At 41.6% G+C, this 25,546-nt stretch overlaps 1 protein-coding gene across 4 annotated transcripts in view; it reads right to left on the minus strand.

Annotated features, from left to right (window-relative positions):
- Positions 1-25,546, minus strand: part of LOC112107405 (roquin-1) — a 103,570-nt gene that overhangs the window by 33,726 nt on the left and 44,298 nt on the right. For all 4 annotated transcript variants that reach the window (XM_026656171.1, XM_026656170.1, XM_026656169.1 and 1 more), the window contains exons 2-4: positions 12,897-13,259; positions 3,203-3,323; positions 1,515-1,754 (exon numbers count right to left, since the gene is read on the minus strand). In XM_026656171.1, coding sequence (XP_026511956.1) covers positions 1,515-1,754; positions 3,203-3,323; positions 12,897-13,127 — 592 coding nt within the window. In that variant the 5' untranslated portion in view covers positions 13,128-13,259. The remainder of the gene's footprint in view (positions 1-1,514; positions 1,755-3,202; positions 3,324-12,896; positions 13,260-25,546) is intronic.

Below are 25,546 nucleotides of genomic sequence, written 5' to 3' on the forward strand. Positions count from 1 at the left end.
TAAGTTTCCTTTTAAAAATAAACTTATTTAAAATAAATGTTTAATTATGAGAGCCTATATTGAGGCCTAAACTTATTCTAATCTATTACAATTATTTAAACTAAATTAAAATAATTTAACCACTAAATGATTGCTGCCAAAGTTTTAAAGAATGTCAAATCACTGAACTCGCAGAAGTTTGTTGAAGTGCTAGACCAGCTTTCGACAGCAAGAGCCTTGTCTGCAGGTACAGAGTACTTTAATTCAGTTTATTTCAACTAGTTCCATTCATTGACTAGTTGACTCAAAGTTGAGAAATAAACTGGGAGATGTAAAAGCAGGAAACTTTGTTTTCCTTTTCCAATCTATGAATAAAAATGAGGTACCGGAGGATGAAATCTACCAGTCCTAAAATCTTGAAGGATGTGATGACTACAAACAAACAATCAGTTCAAGTCACTAGCTACAGATACTTCCTTTGTTTAATAAATCAGTTTTAAATGCAAATAATTTTTTGATAATCCTTTTCTCTGATGTATACAAACACATTAAGGTAGTTATATTTAACTAAAAAAATTATGTACTTTATTTTAATTTCCATCCAAATACAGGTGTACAGAAATCACAAGTAAAAATTAAATAATTTATTACATAAAAAAATGCACCATTCACCATTTTCTAACACAGTAAAAACAAAAATTAAGAATATGCACATTTAGCTACAATTAAGGATAAGCTTATGTCACAGAGGTCATGGATTCCATGACTTCCAGAGACCTTTGTGACATTTTCCACCTCAGTCCCTGGATGGCGGGAGACCGGCAGGAGCAGCAATGTGCTGCCCCTCTCCCCCACCCCAGGCTTCAGTCATCCCCTGTCAGGCCCCTCCCCCGGCCCATTATTTTTTGTAAAAATCAGACAGGTCATGGACTTCTGTGAATTTTTGTTTATTGCCCACAGCCTGTCCCTGACTTTTACTAAAAATAACCATGACAAAAATCTTAATCTTAGTTATAATTGCTTATATAGCCATGTATAAGTATTGTGTGCTCTCCTGGCTAGCAAAAAGAAGTACCAAATTTAGTGTAGAAGCTTTATTTAGTTGCAAATCAATATGTTTTAATGGTTATCAACCTCTCTTTTCTCTTTCCTAAAGTACAAATGCAAATTAATCACTTAAATGAAGGTTTCCTGCTCGCTGATTTAAACTATGGTTAAAGTTAGTGATTTTTAAAATCCACCATGAGGTAAACTACTCAGTCTTCTCTGTTCATGTCAACAACTAAAGACATCAGATTTTTCTGAGCTTTGCAAAAACAACAAAAAGACAGAATAAGCCCTAAAAATATTTGAAAGACAATAAAAATAGTTCAAAGTTATCATTAAATCAGAAGACCTACTGCAAAATATCTGAAGAGAAGCCACCGCCCAATAACACTGCCAAGGCAGTTTCCAGCCATCTTTCCTCCCTCCCCCCCCCCCCCATCCCTGAATCCTGCTACTGCAGAAGAACTCGTCATCTCACTGGTACGTACCTGGCCCAAGGAACTGGCAGCCCCTGGCCCTCACTGCAGCCCAGAGGTTGGAAGAGAGTTGCTGGGGATTTTGATGTTGAAGAATGAGCTCTGTGACTGTTCTTTCACCCAGTGACCGTGCTGCACGCATGGCCCTGATCCGCCCTTCTTCCTCTACTAGCTGGCAGTGAACTAGCGTTACAAGCTTCCTCTGCATGGGGCGACTTAGCACACTCTGAGTGGTACTGTTCAGACCCACACCTTCAGAAAAAAAGCATACAAAGACAGTGAGCTAAATTTCTCCTTCTGCAGGATTATCTAAATGCCCTATAGGTATCACATTCCTCTAGCCAAGCCAACTTTCAACTTCTGTGTTTTGCACTTTAAACATCTTCTAACCAGCTCCTGCTGCACTTCATTTTAGTACATTGAACATTACATCCAAACCTGTCAAAAATGCACTGTGAACTTTGAAAGGTTCATTTCAGGCAGTGCTTGAAGAAAAACAAAAACAAAACCCTACTCACTAGATAGCTTTAGTGCTTCAGCTGCTCATAGCTTTGCCAGGAGACTCAGAATGGGGGTGAAGATAAATTTGTCAAAAACCTTTTAACCAGAGGCAGATATGAAAGATGAAACCCTTGAGCAGGTCTAGAGAAAGTAGCCTGATAGAAATCTTTAGTAAAAGGCAAAAAATGTGTTTGCTCTAAAGAAAAACCCAAGTATTACTAGTACCTACTATACCCCAGACTCACTGATGAGGCCTCATCTCTCTGTCTCTCATCCTTCGTAGCTATCTCTGGCTAGCAGGTGTCTAACGTATAGACATTTACAATTACCTAGACCAGCATACAGATATTTAAATAACAGAGGTCTATTGTTATTACAATTGTTCAAACAGGATTACTTAGATGGATCCAGATCCTATATAAGGAGATGTGCAATCAGTGTTGGCTAGCTCCAGCCCTCCAGCCATTAAGAGTCAAGCCACCCTGTTATAATATGACATTGAAGTTGTTTGACTTCCTGTTCCCATCTGCTAGTTGGGCAATATTAAGTCCAACTTTCCTGGATTGACCCATGGGACATCAAACAAAATTTTACCCGTTTCAGGCTATATTTTCACTACAAAATGGAGTTTTTAATTTTTTTTTTTTAATTTAATGGAGATATCCTATCTCCTAGAACTGGAAGGGACCTTGAAAGGTCATCAAGTCCAGCCCCCTGCCTTCACTAGCAGGACCAAGTACTGATTTTTGCCCCAGATCCCCAAGAGGCCCACTCAAGGATTGAACTCACAACCCTGGGTTTAGCAGGCCAATGCTCAAACCACGGAGCTATCCCTCCCCCATTTTACTGTGAGATAGTTAAGACAAGACACAGGTGACTTACCTCAATGTAGCCAGTGGAGGTCAAAAGTATAGGGATGACCTTGACTCGCTACATCTCGCTACCAGAGACTTGTATCATTATGATTTTACAGCAAGATATCATGCTCTCTCCCTCTCTCAAACCTCTACTCTTTTTGTACTGAAGAAATAGCTTTAGTGCTTACAAAACCCATTTCTTTAACAGGACTTGACCTTTTTTCAAGCAGGTTTCACTAGAATTATTTTGATGGTGTAAGGTCTTTTTAAAAGAAGGGATGAACTATTATCTGTTGCCAGTTCTCCCTTCCAAGGAAGTAGGGCAGTGCAAGACTTACTTACCTCTCGCATTGCTGAGTGGTTTGAGGTACAATGCTAGTTCTTCCACGCATTTCTTGGCCTCCTCATAATGTTTGGTGTCTTCTGCTCCACTGCACAAAGTAATTGGCTGCTGCTCAGGAACCTGAAAACAGATGAAGGTAAACTTACACACTACAGTATGCACAGACACACAAAAACACCATACCAAGCTCTTCAGTGTCAAATACTCTCTCACGCCCACCTACCCAACCTTTCCACAACATTAATGTGGGAACGTGCTCCAGTTTTAGAACCCTTGACAATTCACTTCATTCATGGTATTCTTAACACTAGAAAAGCTTTTTCAGCCTGAAGCTTTTAAAAATTGATTGGTATTAAACAGACTTTTTAGCATCATCACACAATATAACAGTTTCTCTTTACATAGCTAGTTGTATTATATGGCAGCACAAGGGCACTTCAGTGAGCTTGGGGCACAAATCAATGTATGCCTTAGAATGAAGTTTAAAAGAAATGCCGAAGCTTGCAATGATTTCAAGTTTACTTGGAATGTGTGGCAACAACCATTTTGATTTAGTGGTTGAAATGATAAAAGCAGAACACTTATAATTTACTGGAACACCAGCTAGTACATCAGATATTAAAGCAACACACCAGTAGTTTCATATGTACTGGTGATCAGTCTTTGATGCTAAAGCAAGATATTTAGAAAGGGACACTCAAAGCTAGTAGGCCTAAAATTAGACCTACCAGCTGGTTTGGTTTGCAGGTATTTGCAGATCCACATTGAGGACTTGGCTGCTCTAAAATTTTCTATAGAAAGTCAAATGGTCAAACTGCTGCACTGCACATTAGACTTGTGCCTAAGATGAAGCACACAAACTAATACATGTAATTGCTTTATTTCCTCCCCTAACTTGGATCACTTAAGGCAGTGACTCAATCTTTCTAGACTACTGTATCCCTTACAGGAGTCTGATTTCTCTTGCGTACCCCAAGTTTCACCTCACTTAAAAACTACTTGCTTACAAAATCAGATATGAAAATACAAGTGTAACAGCACACTTGCTGAAAAATTGCTTACTTTCTCATTTTATCATATAATTATAAAATAAATCAATTGGAACATAAATATTGTACTTGCATTTCGGTGCATAGTATATAGAGCAGTATAAACAAGTCATTATCTGTATGAAATTTTAGTTTGTACTGACTTCTCTATTGCTTTTTATGTAGCCTGTTGTAAAACTAGGCAAATATCTAGATGAGTTGATGTACCCCCACCGGAAGACCTCTGTGTACCCCTGGTTGAGAACCACTGACTTAGGGCTACTGTCATTTTTAGTTTAGGGAAATAATGATAACAGCACATGTATCAGGCCACACTTGGAAAAAGGGCCAGATTATAAACACAGTAAACAACTAGTGACTTTGTGCTACGTGTACACACACCACTATCAGCATAAGCGATTAGTCGAATACCACAATAGGTTAGCTGTTTTGTTTAAAAGTGTTAGAAGGAGGCATTCATTTCTTTTTTCAGCTAATTCATCAGAAATCAAAACCACCCATGGGACACTGAAATTTTTTCCTGGCTTTGATACAGTTTCTTTATTGGGGAGGATCTTTAAACCTGAATGAGATATTAGTGTATAATCATACTGATGTCCACAAGTATTTTTGACAATATGATGTGTTTTCTCAACTTAAGTTTGCATTTGCATTCAAAAAAGGTATTTAGTTACATAACATTCACAATGCATTAATTTTTTTTTTGGTGGTTAAAATAAAAAAAATTTAAGCTGTTTTATAGAGCTGAACTTCTCCTAGTTTACGCAGAACAGTGTCATCTCCTCCATATAAGGTTAAAATTAATATTTCCCCACCACCACAATGTGCGTGCGCACACACTTGAGAAGACAAGTTAAATTTTAAAAACAAGTTAAATCCTGGCCTCCAGGCTTCCTCAGACTACTACTACTATATTAAAGCTTATGCTCAAATACATTTGTTAGTCTCCAACGTGCCACAAGTACTCCTGTTCTTTTTGCGGATACAGACTAACACGGCTGCTACTCTGAAACCTACTACTATATTGGAACTGCAATCTACCTCCTCCCCTCCCAGCAAGAATCTTAGCTATAACTTTCTCATACAATTTCCTTCATATCTGAGTGAAAGAGGGCTTTAGGATGAAATGTTTTTACCACTTTAGTCAGCGGTCACTACCATAAAATGCTACAATAAGAGCGACCCCAGACTGCCTTTCTCCCAAATCTCTAGACACCAGTTTAACCAACACCTTCAATATTAATCATCATTTTAATACTATGTTTCCTTCACAAAACCTATGTCATTGTAACAATCTGCTTCTGTCTGGGAAAGTACCCAAACAGAACACGTCTAGGTCTAACCATGTGCATCTATCTACATTTGTGCTGAGGCTAGCACTCTACAGCATCCTTACTGTAAGATTACTGTGTGCATGTTTCCATTTAACTCTGCTTCACTCAATCTAGGGACTATGGCACAACGTGAAATGCAACAACATTATTACATATAGCAGAAAGATGGTTTGGAATAGGCGTGAGACAGGAACACAGCGGGCAGCAATGGATTATTATCCTGAATCAGGGTAGATTTAGCATGCATTCACAGCATTGGTTAGGAATGCTATACACAGCAGAACTGGTCTAGTGAGAGACCAGGACTGTCTAGGCAACCAACCAGAAAGCTTTCCCCAGCCCCAAATAGTACAAAAAACAAACAACAAAAAACAAACATAAAAAAGCTACCCAAAGGCAAGTAAAGCTACACAATGAACAATTCTAAATCCAAGATTCTTTTTTTTAAGTGATACCTAGACGTTCAATCTCTGTTTCTCCCCTTCCCACTGGAAAGCTCAGCTTGAAATGTAGAGTTTATTTTACTTTTACTTTTTGCAAAGTAACTGCTAAATGTGAGAGAGATAACCTGGCAGTTTGATAGACAGTGTAACGCTCCATACTGAGGGAAACTTGAGTTAGAGCAAGTCTACACTTAAAACGTTAAGGCGGCACAGCTGTAATGCTTCAGTGTAGACATTCACTGGTGCACTGTCTACACTGGCACTTTACAGCGCTGCAATTAGCTGCGCTCAGGGGTGTGTTTTTTCCCACACCCCTGAGCGAGAAAATTGCAGCGCTGTTAATTGCCAGTGTAGACAAGCCCTAAGTCACTTATGCTCAGAGTGCCTTGAGTTCCCCATCTGCAAAATTAGCAATTCACCACTTTATTCACAAAGTGAGTGACACCCTATATTCTTTAGTGCTTGCAAAGTACTTTAGATGCTCAAAATAGATAGCACTGAAGCATTACTTTATTTTCATCTTCATCAAAACATTCTATCACCTCATTTCCCCATCCCCTCCCCAAACCCACCAGGGCTCACAATACAAACTAGTCTTGTGTAATACTCTAGTCCTACAAGAGAGCTAGTTAGTTTAAGGAAAGGCAGGCAAAATATCAAGGATATTTCGGTGCTTTAAATATGCCTTTATTTTCCATGCATCTTCCCCTACAATTAATAATACTGAGAATGACACTGGAATGTAGTCCATAAGCACAAGCAACTGCAGTTGCAGGCAGAAGTTGGTTATGAAGAAATATATGGGGTGGGGCTTGAAAAAGAATGCTAAGGATACATTTCATACAGGCTGAGAGCAACTACAAGATTCTGAATTGATAATTAAAAAATTTTGTTTTGGAGGAGGGGTATCAGCCTCATCCTTTACAGCAGTGGTCCCCAAACTTTTCAGGGTCACACCCCAACTTACCCCATCCATGCTCCCCACCCACTGGGAGCTGGGGTTGCAGCTCCCGAGGTGAGATGTGGACATAGGCACGGGTACTAAGGGTGTGGGGGGTACTGCAGCCGCCTCAGCTGCTGGCCCCAGCCTTGACCCCGCTTACCCCTATCCAGGTCTCCCCCTCCCAGAGACATGGCTCTGCTCCCAGCCCCAGCTGGGGGAGGGGGGGCACGGACAGGGGTAAGGGGCTGGCTTTCAGCATCCCCGCTATTAAAAATGTTCCAGTGCCACTGGATTTGGACAAGGGGTAAGGTGGCTGAGGCTGGGGGTGGGGACCAGGAACGGAGCTGCAGCCCAGGGGCCGGTAGCTGCGCGGCACTCCCTCCCCATCTTCTGTGGGGGATGGCCTGGGCCGCATTGTGCCCCCTGAACGTTTCTCTGTACCCCCTAGGGGGGCATGCCCCACAGTTTGGGGACCTCTGCTTTACAATAACTGTTATATTAAAAAAAGAGTTTAATTGCACAGAATAAAAGATATACTAAGCAAAGACATAGCCAGTTTTCTCCAATTCCAGCTGTCAGCCTCCCTTTCTCTCCTTCTAACTCCTCCCCCCTTTCAAACAGATGCACATTTTGGTTTATGGCAAGAAACACTGCTCAAAGCTTTAAGTTCCAGAAATGTGCCAGGCAGCGTTCCTCAGCACAGAATTCCCTCTTAAAGGAGCTCAACTTAATGATGAATTTCAATGCAATACCTCCAAATATGATGGTATGAGCTCTCTAGTTGCACATCTTTCTCTCTTTAAATATTTCTGTACTTCAATTTTGCACGTTTTTTTAAACACAAAATGCTGAAAGAACTGCATGCAGTAAAGCTTTTATAATGCTTCATTCTGAACAAAGAGGGTAGAACTCTACCCATTTATTGTCTTCCACAGGGCTTGTGAAAACATACAAAGTTTTACATTCACACACAGCATTTCATTTTTCTGACATGGCCTGCTGTACAACCAATTTAACTGATGACACTTAAAAAAAAAATCCACCTCTGGAGAAAGAGGGCGTTAATCTGGAAGAGAAAGCTATTCGTTATGTGTACCCCGCCTGCTATGTTGTCACATTCATTCCTGCTACATCTAGTGCATGGAACTATACTTAGCCCATCGGGAACTGGACTGAATAAGAAACTTAACGCTTGACATGTGGATTCTAGTTTACTTTGGCCATTTGATGTCACCTGTTTGGAATGTGCACATTGCAGTTTCGTGTGTGTCAGAAAAAAGCAGGAGGGCAGAGAGACTGTATGTCGAAGCAGGGACTACACAACCTCAAAAGACCTGTCTGGTAGATATTTAAAATGGCTAATCAGAGTAAGCACTGAAGGGATACTTAAATAAACCACTTTGACCACCTTAAGAATTTCTTCTCTATTTTAAGTTTTTAAAACAAAAACAAAAAACAAACAAACAAACAAACTTTATACTCTCTACCACCACAAAAGCATAATAAGTATAACAAAAAAACCAGAGTGTTCTTTTAATGCCTGGGCTGTATCTATCAGTTAGCACATTATTCCCAGAAACACATAATGTTCTGCTTACTTCACCAATGATGCTGGTACACAAACAGGCCAATGTGACCCATTTGCTTTAAGTGAATCCTGTCATTACTTTTACTCCCCTTAAAATAGTTTTGCTTCTTAAAATTATTATTTTTAAAAACACATGCAGGAATGAACCCAAGAAAATAAACAGTTATAAATTGGTAATCCCTTACAAAAGTACTAAACTGAAAGAAGGGGCTCCTTTTCCCCAGATACAAGTTTTAAGTGTCTCCTGCATCATTTCCTTCTACAATTAAACTTCAGCTTTCTGGATTTCATGCTTCTCTTTTTAAGACATTAGAGCCATTAGATGTACAGGGATTGAAACTCAGAAGATTTACAAGAAGTGGGGGGAGGGTCAAGCAAAGAGTGTTAACTGGGAAGTGGAATCCAGAACAGCGCAGTATTAGACTATGAAGGCTGTCAAGAATACTCCTGAGTGACATATACTTCATAATTATGTTTTGTTGATCCCAGCTCAGTTTTGTGGAGATGTGCCAAAGAGAACACACCCTTTCAGTATGAAAGAGCTCAAAGTGTTTGTAGCCTCTCTCAAATGCCTTTTTTCTAAATAATCAACGTGCCCTGCATTTGAGAAAGACTAGGGCAAAGTGGTAGCCTCCTTGATGTTTAGGACAAAAGTTAAGAACAGTTATTGTATTACAGCAATGGTTAGAAGCCTCAACCAAGATCACAACCTCTTAGTGCCAGGCACTGTAAATATGCATGGAGACAGACAGTCCTTGCCCTGAAGAGCTCACAATCTAAAAAGAGATGGAGAGAAAGAAAACATCCTCTTTACAAGTATGGAACAGGGGCTCAGAGAAATTAAGCCAACTGCCCAAATTCACACAGGAAGTCTGACACAGAGTCAGAAATTTAACCCCAATTTCCTGAAACCCAATCCAGTGCCTTAATCACAAGACCATCCTTCCTTTCTAAAATACCTCATCCAACTGAAACTATACAGCAATAAATCCATTAGACTGTAGCTAGAATTTCTTTAACATCCTTAAATCTAGCAAAGATTGCCATGGAATCTTTAATACTTAAGTGGTCAGGACACTGCAATTTTCCCTCTCATCAAAAAGGATTTTGTTTTTGGTGAAGGATTTAAAATAAAATAAAGCACAAGCAAAAGTCATTAAAGTTTCCTCTTAAAACAAACACACACACACACCACCACCTGTCCCTTTATTGTCTGATCAATTCACCTGAAAGCCTCCCAACACACTCGGCAACACCCAGCAGTCATGTTTAAAAGTCTACCTTGGAAGGTCTATCATCATCAAATGTTAGTTTTCTAGACCAATGGAAAGATGAAAACTTGAAAGTGGCATTCACTATATTTTCCACTCTTGTAGCCATGGTCTTGATTTGCGCAACAGCACTCCCTGCAAGAATCACCATCATAAATCCAGATATTTGGCCACAACTGATGCATCCTTTTCAGGAAATGCCCAGGCCTGGAAAATTCACAATACTTACATGAATGTTCCTATTAGGGCTATCAATTAAATCACAGTTAACTCACGTGATTAACTAAAAAAAATTAATCACGATTAATTGCAGTTTTAATGGCACTGTTAAACAATAGAATATCAATTGAAATGTATTAAATATTTTGGATGTTCTTCTACATTTTCATATATATGGTATTCTGTGTTATTGAAATCGAAGTGTAGATTTTTTTATTACAAATATTTTCATTATAAAATGATAAACAAAAGAAAAATAGTATTTTTTCAATTCACCTCATACAAGTACTGTAGTGCAATTTCTTTATCCTGAAAGTGCAACTTACAAATGTAGATTTTTTGTGTGTTACATAACTGCACTCAAAAACAAAACAATGGACTTTTAGGCTCTAAAGTTTTACACTCAGTCCTACTTCTTGTTCAGCCAATCACTAAATCAAACAAGTTTGTTTACATTTACAGGAGATAATGCTGCTCTCTTCTTATTTACATCACCAGAAAGTGAACAGGCATTTGCATGGCACTTTTGTAGCTAGAAGAACAGGAGTACTTGTGGCACCTTAGAGACTAACAAATTTATTTGAGCATAAGCTTTCGTGGGCTACAGCCCACTTCATCAGATGCATATAATGGAACATATAGTGCATCCAATGAAGTGGGCTGTAGCCCACGAAAGCTTATGCTCAAATAAATTTGTTAGTGTCTAAGGTGCCGCAAGTACTCCTGTTCTTTTTGCGGATACAGACTAACACGGCTGCTACTCTGAAACTTTTGTAGCTGGCATTGCAAGGTATTTACATGCCAGATATGTTAAATATTCGTGTGCCCCTTCATGGTTTGGCCACCATTCCAGGGGATATGCTTCCATGCTGATGATGCTCATTAAAAAAAATAATGCATTAATTAAATTTTTGACTGAACTCCTTGGGGGAAAATTGTATGTCCCCTGCTCTGTTATATCCGCATTCTGCCATATATTTCATGTTATAGTAGTCTCGGATGACGACCCACCACATGTTGTATGTTTTAAGAACACTTTCACTGCAGATTTGACAAAACGCAAAGAAGGTACCAATGTGAGATTTCTAAAGATAGCTGCAGCACTCAACCCAAGGTTTAGGAATCTGAAGTGCCTTCCAAAATCTGAGAGGGACGAGGTGTGGAGAATGCTTTCAGAAGTCTTAAAAGAGCAACACTTCAATGTGGAAACTACAGAACCCGAACCACCAAAAAAGAAAAAATCAACCTTCTGCTGGTAGCATTTGAATAAGATAATGAAAATGAACATGGGTCGGCCCATGCTGCTTTGAATTGTTATCGAGCATGGACATGTGCTCCCTGGAATGGTGGTTCAAGCATGAAGGGGCACACAAATGTTTAGCATATCTGGCACGTAAATACCTTGCAACGCCAGCTACAACAGAGCCAGGAGAATGCTTGTTCTCACTTTCAGGTGACATTGTAAAGCAGAAGCGGGCAGCATTATCTCCTGCAAACGTAAACCAACTTGTTTGTCTGAGCAAGAAGTAGGACTGAGTGGACTTGCAAGCTCCAAAGTTTTACATTGTTTTATTTTTGAGTGTGGGTTTTTTTGGTACATAATTCTACATTTGTAAGTTCAATTTTCACGATAAAGAGATTGCACTACAGTACTTTATTAGGAGAATTAAAAAATACTATTTCTTTTGTTCTTTTACAGTGCAAATACTTATAATCAAAAATATAAAGCGAGCACTGTACACACTTTGTACTGTTTTGTAATTGAAATCAATATATTTGAAAATGTAGAAAACATCCAAAAATATTTAAATAAATGGTATTCTATTATTTATCAGCACGATTAATCGCGAATTTTTTAATCGCACGATTAATCGCGATTAATTTTTTTAAATCGCTTGACAGCTCTAGTTCCTATACACCTAAAAAAGATTGAAATCCTTTAATGTGCTTTGCAAACATTAATGAAGCCTAACGACAGCTTTTCTGAAGTAGCAGCATACATGTTACAGAAAGGGAAACAGAGCCAGCAATGGAGTAAGCAACTTGTCCAGCACCCCAGATTTCCTGACTTTGCCAATGATTCAGAGAACCTGATTTTTAGTCTTCTGATGTAATTAACAGATACTAATAGGAAACCCATAAGTGGGTACACCAGCTGAGAAACCAAAAAGAAAAAAATGTAGCAAAATCCCATAGACTCTAGTACATGGCAGGAGCCAGTGAAAAGGAGCAATCTGCTCCCTTCACCCTCCTTCTGTAGCTGCACCCCCTCCAACTTCTATGCAACTGCAATGCAGCTCATCAGCACACACGCACACACAAATCACTCTACTATCACAACTGCAGCTCCTCATCTTCTCTTAGTGGGAAAGGGCATGTCAGGAGCAACTTTCTGCTGCTTCCTAAACAGAAATAAGAAATGGGTGGATAGGAGAGGTGAAAAGGAAAAATCCCCTACCCATCCTCAGCATTCTCTCCGTGCAACACCCATCCAGGCCCTTCCTTCCCACCACCCTGGCTCACCACTCAGAAGCCAGACAGTTTTTGGAATGACCCCAATCCTTTATCACCACAAAGTACCATGGGCTTGTGTTGGCCACAGAAAGAAATCAGGAATGATTTAAGCCCCAGGTAGAATAAGGTTAAGAATTACTATAATAAGCAATACTGCCTCAGCACATTGCAGGCCCGAAACCTGCAACTGGTAAAGTCACACAGGTGTTTCTCTGCTCTACACCCATCTAGCAACCATCATTAGTCCCACAATTTTCATTCACTTGTTCTTGCCTTAAAAAAATGCAAGGAAAAACTAAGTAAGAACAAAAAAGAAAAATGTGCGTTGTTACCTGAGCACCCACTAGCTGCAACAAGGCTGAGTTCACAGGGAGGAGATCAATATCTGTATTGATAGTGGTCTGGTCGAAAGGGCATGCCTTACGGTGGAGCTTGTTGAGGCACATCTTGCAGACAGTGTGGCCGCAGCCCAAGCTGATGGGCTTCCGGATCGTTTCATCAAAAGTTTGTGTGCAAATTGGGCAGGAGAGAAAATCCGTCCATTGTGGAGCTTGTACAGGCATTGTTTCAGAAGTTAATTCACAAGACAAAATCTAAAGCACAGATTCCACTGGAATCAAAATCTTTGACAAAAATGTTTGTTTTTAAATATCTTCTGTAAGTACAGACAGCCAGCACAGAGTGTGAAACATATCCTGGAAGGAGAGAGAGAAATGAAGTTAGCCCTCTGTATTGCAAAAGGTATTTTAAATCCTTTATGTTATTAATCTAATTCTTGAAGATGGACTGGCCTAGTTGAAGTGGGAGTGCAATTCAGTATTTAGAACAGGGGACTTTGAGTCATGACCTCTGTTCTACTGGCAGCTTGGCCCTGACCTTGGCCAAGTCCCATAAACCTCTCAGTTTTTACATAGTTGTAAAAATGGGAATGATTATATCTACCTTATGAATAAAGCTGGATAAATTGATATTTGCAAAGAAAGATAAAGATCATGAAAAACAAATTGAGCAAATCAATATACAGCCGCTCCCCAGGTTACACAAACCCGACTTACGCAAACCCGCACTTACGGAAAAATGTCGTCTAATTTGGTCATTTAACACATATGCGATACCTTAATGCATGCATTTGGAGAAAAAGCCTTGGTCTGGAACGGGGTGGGCAAACTTTTTGGGCCGAGGGCCACATCTGGGTGGGGAAATTGTATGAAGGGCCGGGGTAGTGGGTTGGGGTGCAGGAGGGAGTGAGAGAGTGGGTGCGGTGTGCAGGAAGGGGCTCAGGGCAAGGGATTGGGGAGAGAAGGGGGTGTGAGGTGTATGAGACCCTCACTCACTTTTACTGAGCTTGGGCAAGGGGTACAGGCTTTGGGCTGGGGCCGAGGGGTTCGGAGTGTGGGAGGGGGCTCCAGGCTGAGCCTGAGCCTGGGGCAGGGGGTTGGGGTGCAGGAGAGAGTGAGGGGTCCAAGCTCTGGGACAGAGTTTGGGTGCAGGAGGGGGCTCTGGGCTGGTGCACAGTGTTGGGGTGTAAGTGAGGGGTGCGGGCTCTGGGAGGGAGTTTGGGTGCAGGAGTGGGCCCCGGACTGGAGCATGGGAGGGGATGTGAGGTGCTTACCACAGGCAGCTCCCAGCTGGTAGTGCAGCGGAGCTCAGGCAGGCTGCCTGCCTGCCATGGCCCCACACTGCTCCCGGAAGCAGTTGGCTGCTGGCACGTCTCTGCGGCGGGGGAGGGGGGGGGAAGGCAGCAGGTCTCCGTGTGCTGCCCCCGCCCACAAGCACCGACTCTGCAGCTCCCGTTCGACAGGAACCGGTCAATGAGAGATGTGGGGACAGTGCTGGGGGCAGCACGCAAAGCCACCCCTCATTCCCCCCCAGGAGCCACAGAGACGTGCCAGCAGCCAGCTGCTTCCAGGAGCAGTGTGGGGCCACGGCAGGCAGCCTGCCTGAGCCCCGCTGGACTTTTAGCGACCTGGAAATGGCGATCGACTGGCAGAGGCTCCAGGATCGACCAGTCAATTGCAATCGATGGGTTGGTGACAACTGTTCTACAGACTGATGGAGACAGTGTGCTGCAAGTAAGGGAATCCTTATTGTGTGTCCCTGGCCATAGGAACTAAATCAATGAACCCTGAGAGGCAGTGAAAAGAGGATTCTTCAGGAAGCCAACTCTGGACCACAATGAGGGACAGTGACTATTGTAGTTCCAAGAGAGGCACATCCAACCCTTCTTCGTTGAAAGAACCATTGCCACAACACGGGGCCTTTCTATATTTTAAGAAATGCAGCACAGATACTTCCTACTGCTCTAACAGATTCCATTTAAATATTTCAAGGAAATATAACCTGGGAAGTCTTTCTTACTATGTTCTGTTACATCACATCATGATCTGAATGCCAAAAGAGGAAATGAATGCTGATAAGTGTAAGGAAGTATAAGATAAAATATCCCCTTGCTGTGAAAAAAAATTAAACAGAAGAAAATAAACAAAACTGCATCATGTATGCTATGAGAAACAAGGTAACAGACTAAACATGAATAAGAACAAATGATTCGAGTAATCTTTATAATGGAAAAAGCACTGTAAACGAGATAATACAAATGTCTTCAGTCTGAAATTTATCTTCTACCAAAAGTTATCAAAAGCCAGTGTGGCTGCATGGATTTAGTTCCATTCTAAACAGGATTTTCAAAAAGAACTTTTTATTTCTATTATACACAACTCTAGTATTTTTGTAAGAGTATTTTCCCCCTTCCTCTCCTGATTTATAATTACTCCTTGGAACCTTGAAAATCATTTCCTCACTGCATTGGTTTTCCCTTCAATCAGGAAGGAGCATACTTGTTTGCTAGAATATATTCAAATAGAAAGTTACTATGCATGCTGAGTAGTAGCCATTTGTCAAACATTAGTAAATTGGGCATTTTTACTTAAAAAGTACACAGTTTTAAATGGGAGACATGACTAATGGCCTCCAAATTAGAACTTGTTTTAATCAGAGGTACTCTGAAAACATTCACAACTAATCAAAATATTTTGTCTGAAAAACCTAGTTAAGTTTGTGTCCCAGAGTTTAGTGTAACTGTTGTTCACAACTATCCTACCTGATCAAAGAAAGTTACCAGTTAAACCATGGCCAAGACTACCAGTAGCACATATGAAGAAGACTGGTTCAGTCAATAGTATCATACCATTGCAAGCACTCAGACAAAAAAAAAAAAAAGGTTTAACAACTGTGTACATCCCAGAAGTGTCACATTTTTCTCCACACTTGAAGCCTTAAAGTGTGGCCACTATCTTACCAGCCAAGGAGGAGTGGATAGGAAACAATACAACTCAGTCTGTTAATGAGGCTGTTATTGAACACCACAAGGCACTAGCTGGAGGCTTTGCCTATGCCAAACTCCAAAACCTTACCAACCTATGGAGCGAGAATTTGGAAACTTGTTTTTAAAATAACCTCCATACCCCAGAATAAACACATTTCTATTTCATCCATCAGTCCTTGAAAAACAAGCCTGCTAGTAACAGACACGCAAAGCAAATTGTTCTACTTCTTACAAGACTAGCATATCATTAAACCTACGAAAAATAATCATTGATTCACGTGTACCATACAAACCAACTATAAACATCACAGGGAATTTGCTTCCTATCATTTGTTTGTACGTCTAATCTCAGACACCTGTAGAGTCATGCTTAGTTAACCAAGCCAGCTTTTGTAGGGTATCACTATACTTTAAGATTCCGACAGAAGCAGGAAGCAAGACAAAAAGTAAGTGAAATCTAATATATGCACTATTTCCCATAAAGTAGCATGAAGTTTGAACGTGTAAGTGCCAGCTGTTTGAAGTTCCTTTCCATCAAAAAGGGGGGGGAGGGATAGCTCAGTGGTTTGAGCATTGGCCTGCTAAACCCAGGGTTGTGAGTTCAATCCTTGAGGGGACCACTTAGGGATCTGGGGCAAAAATCTGTCTGGGAATTGGTCCTGCTTTGAGCAGGGGGTTGGACTAGACCTCCTGAGGTCCCTTCCAACCTTGATATTCTATGAAAAAAAGTGAAATTTAAGAAGCCAGAAGAATTCATTTCCCAAAATAATGTATACAATTCAAGAACAATATGGGCAAGTTATTTTATAGCTTTTTTTTTTGTTTGTTTAATCAAATCTATGGCATTAAACTAAACATGAGAAATTTCAGGCTCAAAAGAGTTGTTCCCTAGACAGTGAGAAAGTTTTAAAAAAAGACTTGTAATGGAATGGGTGATACTACTTTAACAATGGCTTCTCTACCAAGGGATTTAACCACGAGTCCATTCCATAAAGCAACCCAAACAGTATTAAAATTCACACTTGAAACAATAGGACATTTTGCATTCATATTCCTATCCTGTATTCTACTTTTTTTCACATTTACAGACTCATGTACTTTTTTTTTTTTTTTTTAAAAGATCCTGGCTATCCCAAGACAACTGGAGTAACAGGTGACATTTATCAGTTGTCCTGACAAGGTTCTTATATAAAACTTTCATTTTTCCACACTAAGAATATAGCCATGGAATCATCCATCTCTGTGGCCAGACTGCAGAGTTTTGAAAGAAAAAGAAAATACACATATGCTAGTAAAGGAAAACACTTGGGTGGCTCCTAATCAGCCTAAGCAAAAAGACTTTGAATTGATAGATTGCCCACTAGGAAAGTGCTGACTTGACATATGCCAATAGGCAAAAGAGGAAATATAAAATACAGATAAAGTTGTCTAACCACAGCCATGGAAGCAAAGCTGCAATCCCCCCCAACTTCCACTTGTCTAGAACAGGACAGTAAAACATATACTTGTTTTTCATCATCATGGTAAAGGGTGGGCAAGCAGACTTTATGGCTCTGCTGGTAAGTTTCCATACTAGTTTTGGAAGGCTGGTACAATACCACTTACAAAATTCAGCTGAAATTCCCCTCTTCCTTGAGGGTATTTCAGATTAAGACCTGTGACAAATGTTGTTGTGCAGAGTTAGGGTTACCATATTTCCACAATCAAAAAAAGAGGACACTGGGGGGAGGAGCCCCGCCCTAGCCCCGCCCCCATCCACTCCCTCCCACTTCCCACCCCCGACTGCCCCCCTCAGAACCCCAATCCCCCCTGCTTCTTGTCACTTGACTGCCCCCTGCTGAGAACCCCCACCCTAACTGCCCCCCTAGGACCTTACCTGTCCCCTGACTGCCCCGACCCTTATCCACTCGCATGGGTGGCAGGGTTGTAGAAATTTTGATGGTGCCCAGAACCCCCCCCCCCCCACCTGCCTAAGGGTCTGGGAGGGGGGGAAGAAGGTCTGGGGTGCAGGTCCTGGGCTGGGGTTTAGGGTGCAGGAGGGGTGCAGGCTCTGAGATAGAGTTTGGGTGCTGGGTGCAGGCTCCGGGCTGGGGCAGGGTGTGGGTGTGCAGGCTCTGGGATGGAGTTTGGGGGTGGGAGGCGGTGCAAAGGGAGGGGTGCAAGCTTTGGGAGGGAGTTTGAGGGCAGGAGGGGTGTGTGGGAAGGGGGGAGGGGGTTTGGGGATAGGAGGGGATGCAGGGGTGAGAGCTGTGGGTCAGAGGATGAGGGGTTCATGATGCAGGAGGGGGCTCGGGGCTGGGGCAGAGGATTAGGGTGCGGGGGGGATCAGGGCTCAGGGATGGAGCAGAGAATTAGGGTGCGGGGGGGGATGAGGGCTGGGGCTGAGGGGTTTGGGGCGTTGGGAGAAGCTCAGGGCTAGGGTGGAAGGGCAGGGTAAGGGCAGCCTCTCTTCCCATTAGTGGATGGGGGCACTAGGACCCGGGGTCAGCAGACAGCAGCTGCTGCTGGCTCTGGCAGTACAAGCAGGCAAGGGAGAGGCAGGCAGGGAGGGGGAGGCTCACGGGAGGGGGGAGGCAGGTGGAGGCCAGGGACCCATCCAACACTCCCCTTCTCCCTGACTGCCCCCCCCCGGACTCCACTTACCATTCTGGCTCCACGTGTAGGCAAAACACGCTGCCCGGTGGGTCGGTTTGTGTGTTGCACAGGACTGCAGACAGAGGGAGGGGGGAGCAGGGGAGGGCTCTGACTGCTGGAGGCCAATGGGAGCGGCTCAATCGGCCCAGCCGCCCAATCAGCAGCCGCACTCTGCATGGGAGGGAGGGAGGCGAGGGAGAAAAAAACCCAGACATTTTAACCTTGTTACCCATTCCTCCCAGATGGCTATTTAGAGACGCAAAAGCTGGACATGTCCGGGGAAATACGGACGGATAGTAACCCTATGCAGAGTCAAGCAGCAGATAAGTAGCCAAAAGGCTCAGAGCTGGTCCCCTGGTCAAGAAAGGTGATAGCAATGAGACTGGTGGTATATGCACTGGTAAAGTATCTAAATTAATTAGCACCAAGGCCTGGCGCTGAGGAGGGGTACCAACCAAATGATATGCCAAGACTAGAAAGGAAGGACCAAAGGCAACATGCATCAGTGGTAATAAAGGAAAACAATGCCTTTTTCTCTCTCCTTAGAATCCTTTTAAGGATCTGAATGTTCTTTCTTTTCTCTTACCCCAAGTAGCAGGGTGGATAAAAATCTTTAAATCTGATTTTTAAAAAATTAACTTAAATTAGATTTTTTTTTCTGTTTAAAATATGATTTTTTAAAAATAACCGATTTGAAATTATGGCAACCTATACTAAAAGCCCTAAAATTATAATCTATTAAAATCATTTACATTAATTTAAAAATAAGCAGTACATGTGTGCTGGCAAGTTTTAAAGAAAGTGAAACTACTGAACTGGTTGAAGTCACTGGCAAAGCACCTAGAACCAGAGTTTGAAGTGCTAAATCAGCTTTTGACAGCAATAGCCTCTTCTGCAGGTGGAGAAAAACTATTTTCATTTCAGTTTATTCAACTACTTCAGTTCAGTGACTAGTTCATTCAAAGTTAAGAAATCAATTGGGAGGTGAAAAAAGCAGAAAAGCTTGTCCTCTTCCACGCTATGAATAAAAACAAGGTGAGGATGAGATCTAATTCTAAAATCTTGAAGGACATGGTAATGTAGAAACAAGCAGTTCCATTTATTAACTACACAGAATACTTGGTTTAATAATTATTTTTATCTGGAAAAGCATTTTGATAAAATTTTTTCTTATCTATCCAGCATATGTAAAATGTTTTTTTTATTAAACTAAAACTATTTTAAAATGATATTTTTGTGCATTTAGTTGAATTTGAATTTCCAAAGAGCTTGACACAAATCATAAATAAAAATTGTATCTAGTAAAGAGATACATGTACATCCTTCACCAATTTCCAACATAATATTGTACAAAAATTAAGAATCTGAATAAATATAAGTTAAGCTATATAATTGCTTAAATGTGTACATATATAGCATACCCTCCTGGATAGCAAAAAAGCACCAAATTTAGTGTAAAGGCTATATTTAGTTGCAAAACAACATGTTTTAATGGTTAATCAATGAGAATCAGCTTCTCGGAAAATAACTAAAGTACAAATGCAAAATGAGATTAAAATTGATGCTTTAAAATAAGTTTTTCTGCTTGCCGATTTAAACCATTATTAAAATTGCTGATTTAAATTGCTTTGATTTAAATCAATCCACCCTGCTTAATTGGTTCAACAGGAACTCAGGAGTCTTGCATCTCACTTGTGGCATAGAGCATTGTCAACTCTAATGACATGGAACAACCTTTTGTGCCGATGGCGCAATATGGGAGACTTTTTTGGGGATGGAGCTTGCAACACTGGATGGTCACAGATGGAAAGCTTGACCCCGGCCAACTGTTGTCTTGGAGAGACACTTCCTGGGCCCAATAACATCAAGGGCAGCACCAAGACTAGAGCAACAGGGCATGTCTCAGGTCTCTTTTCAGAAGACCTCAGCACAGAGACTGGCCTTCTTACTCCCAAAGGAGTGATAGAAACAGCAGGTTGAAGAAAGTCAAGGGCATGTCTATTCTTCCTTGTCAGGGAGTGAAGGCACAGCAGATCATGCGCTGGGATATGATGTTGGTTTCTCTCAAGCACACAAGACAGCTAACGTGGGTATCTATCTTGAAATATATAGCTCAGCAAGATGCCCATCTTTTTAACCTCATGTGGAGTTTGGGACTTACCACAGCCTCAGAGTTAACCTAAGGTGAAAGGCCCCTTTACAATACAGTATAATTAAACAAACAACACTATAACTAGCTTGTGAATACCAGGTTGTTCTGTAGCTCTCTGTGACAAAGGAATTAAGGTGGTTGGGGGTGCACTCCCTTCTACAGAGCCAACTATGTCAGCACAGCACTTTCACCAAGGATATTGCTTGTCTACACAATTGTGCAGCTCAGTGCCAGAAGCAACAAATCTGGTAACTGGAAATGCACAGAAGCCCTTGACAAATATTCATATACAGTAACTCCTCACTTAAAGTCATCCCAGTTAACGTTGTTACGTTGCTGATCAATTAGAGAACATGCTCGTTTAAAGTTGTGCAATGCTCCCTTATAACGTTGTTTGGCAGCCTGCTTTGTCCACTGCTTGCAGAAAGAGCAGCCCGTTGGAGCTAGCTGGTGGGGGCTTGGAACCAGGGTGGACCGGCAGCCCCGCTATCAGCTCCCCGCTCCCCTAAGTTCCCTGTGCGGCAGCTGCCCAGCAGGCTATCAATTGCCGGGCAGCTCAGCGGTCCCTCCGCCCACTGCCATGTGCTGCTCCTGCCCTCTGCCTTGGAGCTGCTCCCAGGAGCCTCCTGCTTGCTGTGCAGGAGGAGGAAGATGGGGGCTAATGTCAGGGTGTCCCCCTCCCCCTGCTCTTGTACTGTACCTTATTTTCACAGAGCAGGGGGGACAGACGGGGGACACGACAGAGCTCAGAACGGAGGGAGCTTGCTGGTAGTAGCTGCTGTCTCAACTTGCTGATCTACTTAAAAAGGCAGTGTACTTAAGAGTGGGGTCAGCGTACTTAAAGGGGCAATCTCTCTCTCTCACACAGGGTGTGTGTCTCTGTCTCTCTCTACCATGCTGTCTCCCCTCTCTCCATTAACAGCGTGTTAACCCTTTAGGGCTCAGCCAAGTGCTAGTTCATGCGGTGCATTTAGCAGTAAGGCATTCCCTGGGAAATATCCCCCCCTCTGACTTCACCACCTCAACCAAGCTTCACAATCATCATTATGTACAGTATTAAACTGTTTGTTTAAAAAACTTATACTACTGTGTATGTATGTATATATGTATATGTCTTATCTGGCGAAAAAAATTCCCTGGAACCTAACCCCCCTCCCCCCGTTTACATTAATTCTTATGGGGAAATTGGATTCGCTTAAAGTCGCATTTTTCAGGAACATAACTAAAACGTTAAGCGAGGAATTACTGTACAAACTTCCTGCTAAAAATCAGTATAGTCCCTTCTTTCTCAGTCTTCCCACTATATGGATTTTATGCATTCTCTTCACCCACCACCCACATCCTCAACATCTTATTTCTGCCAGTTTCTCTTCAGGCTCTATTTTGGTCTCTCCCTTCTTTACCACAAGTAATCAGAATAGTGATAGCAGGAGATAAAGACTTTACGCATTGCATATCAGAAACTACAAAATGGATTTCAGACAAATTCATGTTCCACCAAATACAAGAGATGGAGAGCGCTAGTGCGGGCTGCATGGAGTTATTCTTATTATGCGGTTTCCAGGACTACTCACTTTACTCTCCCTGAAAGGCCACACATCAGTGACCTTCTTAGTAGCTGAGAAGAGCTAGAGGTAGCTCACTTGGCAATCTGCTGGTCTTTCATTTGGGGCAAGGTGATTCCTAGCAAGTTACATTAGTGAGTTTTACTGTCCTCTTCCCCGCCAGCCCCCAAACTTGCTCATGAACTCAGATGCAATGTCACTTTATTGATGAGCATGGTCCCACCCTTGTGTGTCTGTCCCTCCTTCATGGACTCACCTCACACCATCTTTCTTTTTTGCATCTCTGGCTCCTGACTAGAATCATACTTGTGCTAATGTTCTTGCCCAAAGCTCTTGCTGTACAGCACCAGAAAAAGCAGAACCAACTCAGAATAGAAGGAAATTCTGGTCAGTTTCATGCTTCTACACCAGAGTTTAAAAAGTAAAATTGCATTGAAGAGTAGAACAGGTGCAATCCTCATAAGAGGAGGAAGTGGGTGCATGGAAGGACAGGAGATTCCTTGGACCCCCGCAACTACATTTACTTAGGGATACTGGATTCAAACAAAAGAAAAGAAAAACAGCAGCCCAGAATGAAGAGATTGTTGAATATTTCAGTACTTCCATTCAGTACCTCCACTCAAACCATATTATTCTATACTCTGATCACTAACTCAAAGCTTTAGTGAAAGTTAAACAGAGTTTACAGCAAGCTTCCTGGGCTCCCTGTCTGTGCCTCCAGATCTTACTACTCACTTTTTCATGATCTGCAGCTACAAAGAGCTTAATCTTTATATACCATGTCCAACATCTTGATAATCTTTTCCTTTCCAAGCTAAATAATTTTCCTCAGTCTTAATAATATCATCATCATCATCATCTTGATCTTTTATAGAGAATTCTCCATGGTCTCTACAATAATTTTTGTTGCTTTCTCCTAAATCTTTTCCATTTTTGCTAGGTCTCTTAAAATGAAGCAAATAAAACCTAATGAAGTATTCAGGGCTGTGAGACCACCTGTCCAGTGTACATAGTGCAGCTATAAACAGTGTAATACTTTTGTCTAACCCTTAGTACAACCTAATATCTCAATTATTTAGTTTTGGCCACTGAGCAGACTTTTGGATCTTTTCCCCACTGCCAAGAGGTTACAACAGATTCATAAGCCAACTGGATATGAATTGTTTCAAATTATTCCTTCTGGTATACAGTGATTTGCTCCTGTCTATCATGAAGTTCACCAGCTTTGATGTTGTCCAATTACCACATTTTACTAGAGTTTATCATAGTTCTTCCTAGTCTTTACTAACAAATGTTGCCACCTAAGATTATTCATCATAGCTCAGGGCCTGCCTTAAACATAAGCAGATGCTAGAGGCCAGGGAATGCCTCAACAATTCATGGCTTGATTCCCCACTCCAACAATAGGAATGAGGTGAGACTGGAGATCTATAAGTAGAGCTCATGGAATTTTTTTTTTTTTTTTTTTTTTAATAGTTGTGTGTGGTTTGGTGTGGGGAGATTTTTACCCTGAAGGTGGAGGGGGAGATAGGTCCTGCCCCAGCCTGGGGAGAAGTGGAGGCCCGGGGGAAGGAGGCTGGAGAGAAAACCCACCCCACAGCTGTAACTCCTGTCTGATGAGACTCAGCCTGGTTCCTCGCCCTGGGCATTGCAACCTGGTGCACAAAGTTGCAGAAACACTCAAGTCTGGCCCTGCTGCCCCTCCATCACGAAGGAGAAGTGGCCAGCCAAACCCAAAGGCCAATGAGACCCTGTGCCAAGTCACAATGCCACTCCCTCAAATTTAACCAGTCACTCCCCTCATGATGGAGCGGTGGCTGAGCCCAACCTGAGCCGAGTTTCATTTTATACCTTTTTTTTTTTTAAAGGTTTATTTCACATTTACAAAATACAGGGGTTCTATCTATAAGGCTCAATCCCTAAGCTCAACTAGGATCCTGCAAATCAACCTGAGAGAAATACTCTTATTCACTGCCAGTTCAAACTCCAACTCTGTACCCCACAAAAATCCTAATTACCATTTCATTGGTTTACATGGACACAGCTCCTGGCTACTCTAATTTAATATTTTGCAAGTAGTTAATAACATGGCATTAACTTTGAAAATTGCTATTCCTCAACAGTAGCATAGGTAAGGGAAGATGATAAGGTTGTCAAACTATATTTTCTATCCACTTGAAGAATAATTTTCCAGGTATGTTTCCTGTTGCCTTTATTCATCCCATGTTGTGGGAACTTCTGATAAATCTACCCGATGGAAGATCCATGAATTTTGCTGCACCTTCCCCTCAGTTGGTGGAGCAGATCCTCTGGATTATTCAATTATTATATTCCTCCTACACTCAGGATTATTAAAAATAAATACAAGTTGGTGGCTCAGGCAAAATGAATTGCTTGTCTCAGGCCAGTTCCCAGTGGGAAAGAGTTATCAGACAGACAGACACCCCACAAGCACACAGAGAACAAGGGTTTAAGGAGCTTACAGAATAAACCACTTTCTTTGGACCCTCCAGGACAAGGCTGCAACCTAGTAGGAGAACAACATGGGGGAGCTTGCACGTCTACTGTCATGTAGGACCCAAGGTGAGAGGACTTCATTCTACAAGCCTGTCAATGACTCACTTTTCACCAGCACTTTACATTAAAACAAGTTATCCGTTAACAGAACTGTTCTGAGTTTGGCCTATCTAGCAAAAAGTATTATGAATGCACTGCAATATTTTCTTTCACTTCCCCTCATGATCATTTTTAAAAAGTTTTATAAAAACCTTACATTTCTTTTAAAGGGTAAAGAGAAATTATAAATATTTTACCTGACTCCTTTACCAGCCAGAAGAAAATGGTTATTTAGATACAGTTCAAAACTGTGTAGCTTTTTCTTTTTTAAGAACGCACAGAGCAGCCAACTGCAACATTCATGAAAAGGGAAAATTATGTTACACAATGTTTCCACACCCAGCTCTGCAGAATAGCATCTGAAAATGAAAGCTTACTTCTGATCACAAACAATTTTTGGATGTGGGGGAGGTGGGAGAAGAGTACGAAGAGGAGATGCTAAGAGAAGAGATTCTTACCTTCGCTTGTGGAACTCCATAACCATCACAAATATGCTTGGAATATTACTGCGTGGTTACTGTATTTTAAGACCAATGAAAGGGAGGAAAAACTCTCAGGACTAGTCATACACACAGTGTTAGTCAAATGACTGCACGTTCCGAGTGCTTCACTTCCTCATTCTTTACACACACACACACACACACACACACACACACACACACACACACACACACACACACACACACACAC

Source organism: Terrapene carolina, unplaced genomic scaffold, assembly GCF_002925995.2.
Source record: "Terrapene carolina triunguis isolate 2854851 unplaced genomic scaffold, T_m_triunguis-2.0 Scaffold212, whole genome shotgun sequence".
Taxonomy (NCBI): domain Eukaryota; kingdom Metazoa; phylum Chordata; order Testudines; family Emydidae; genus Terrapene; species Terrapene triunguis.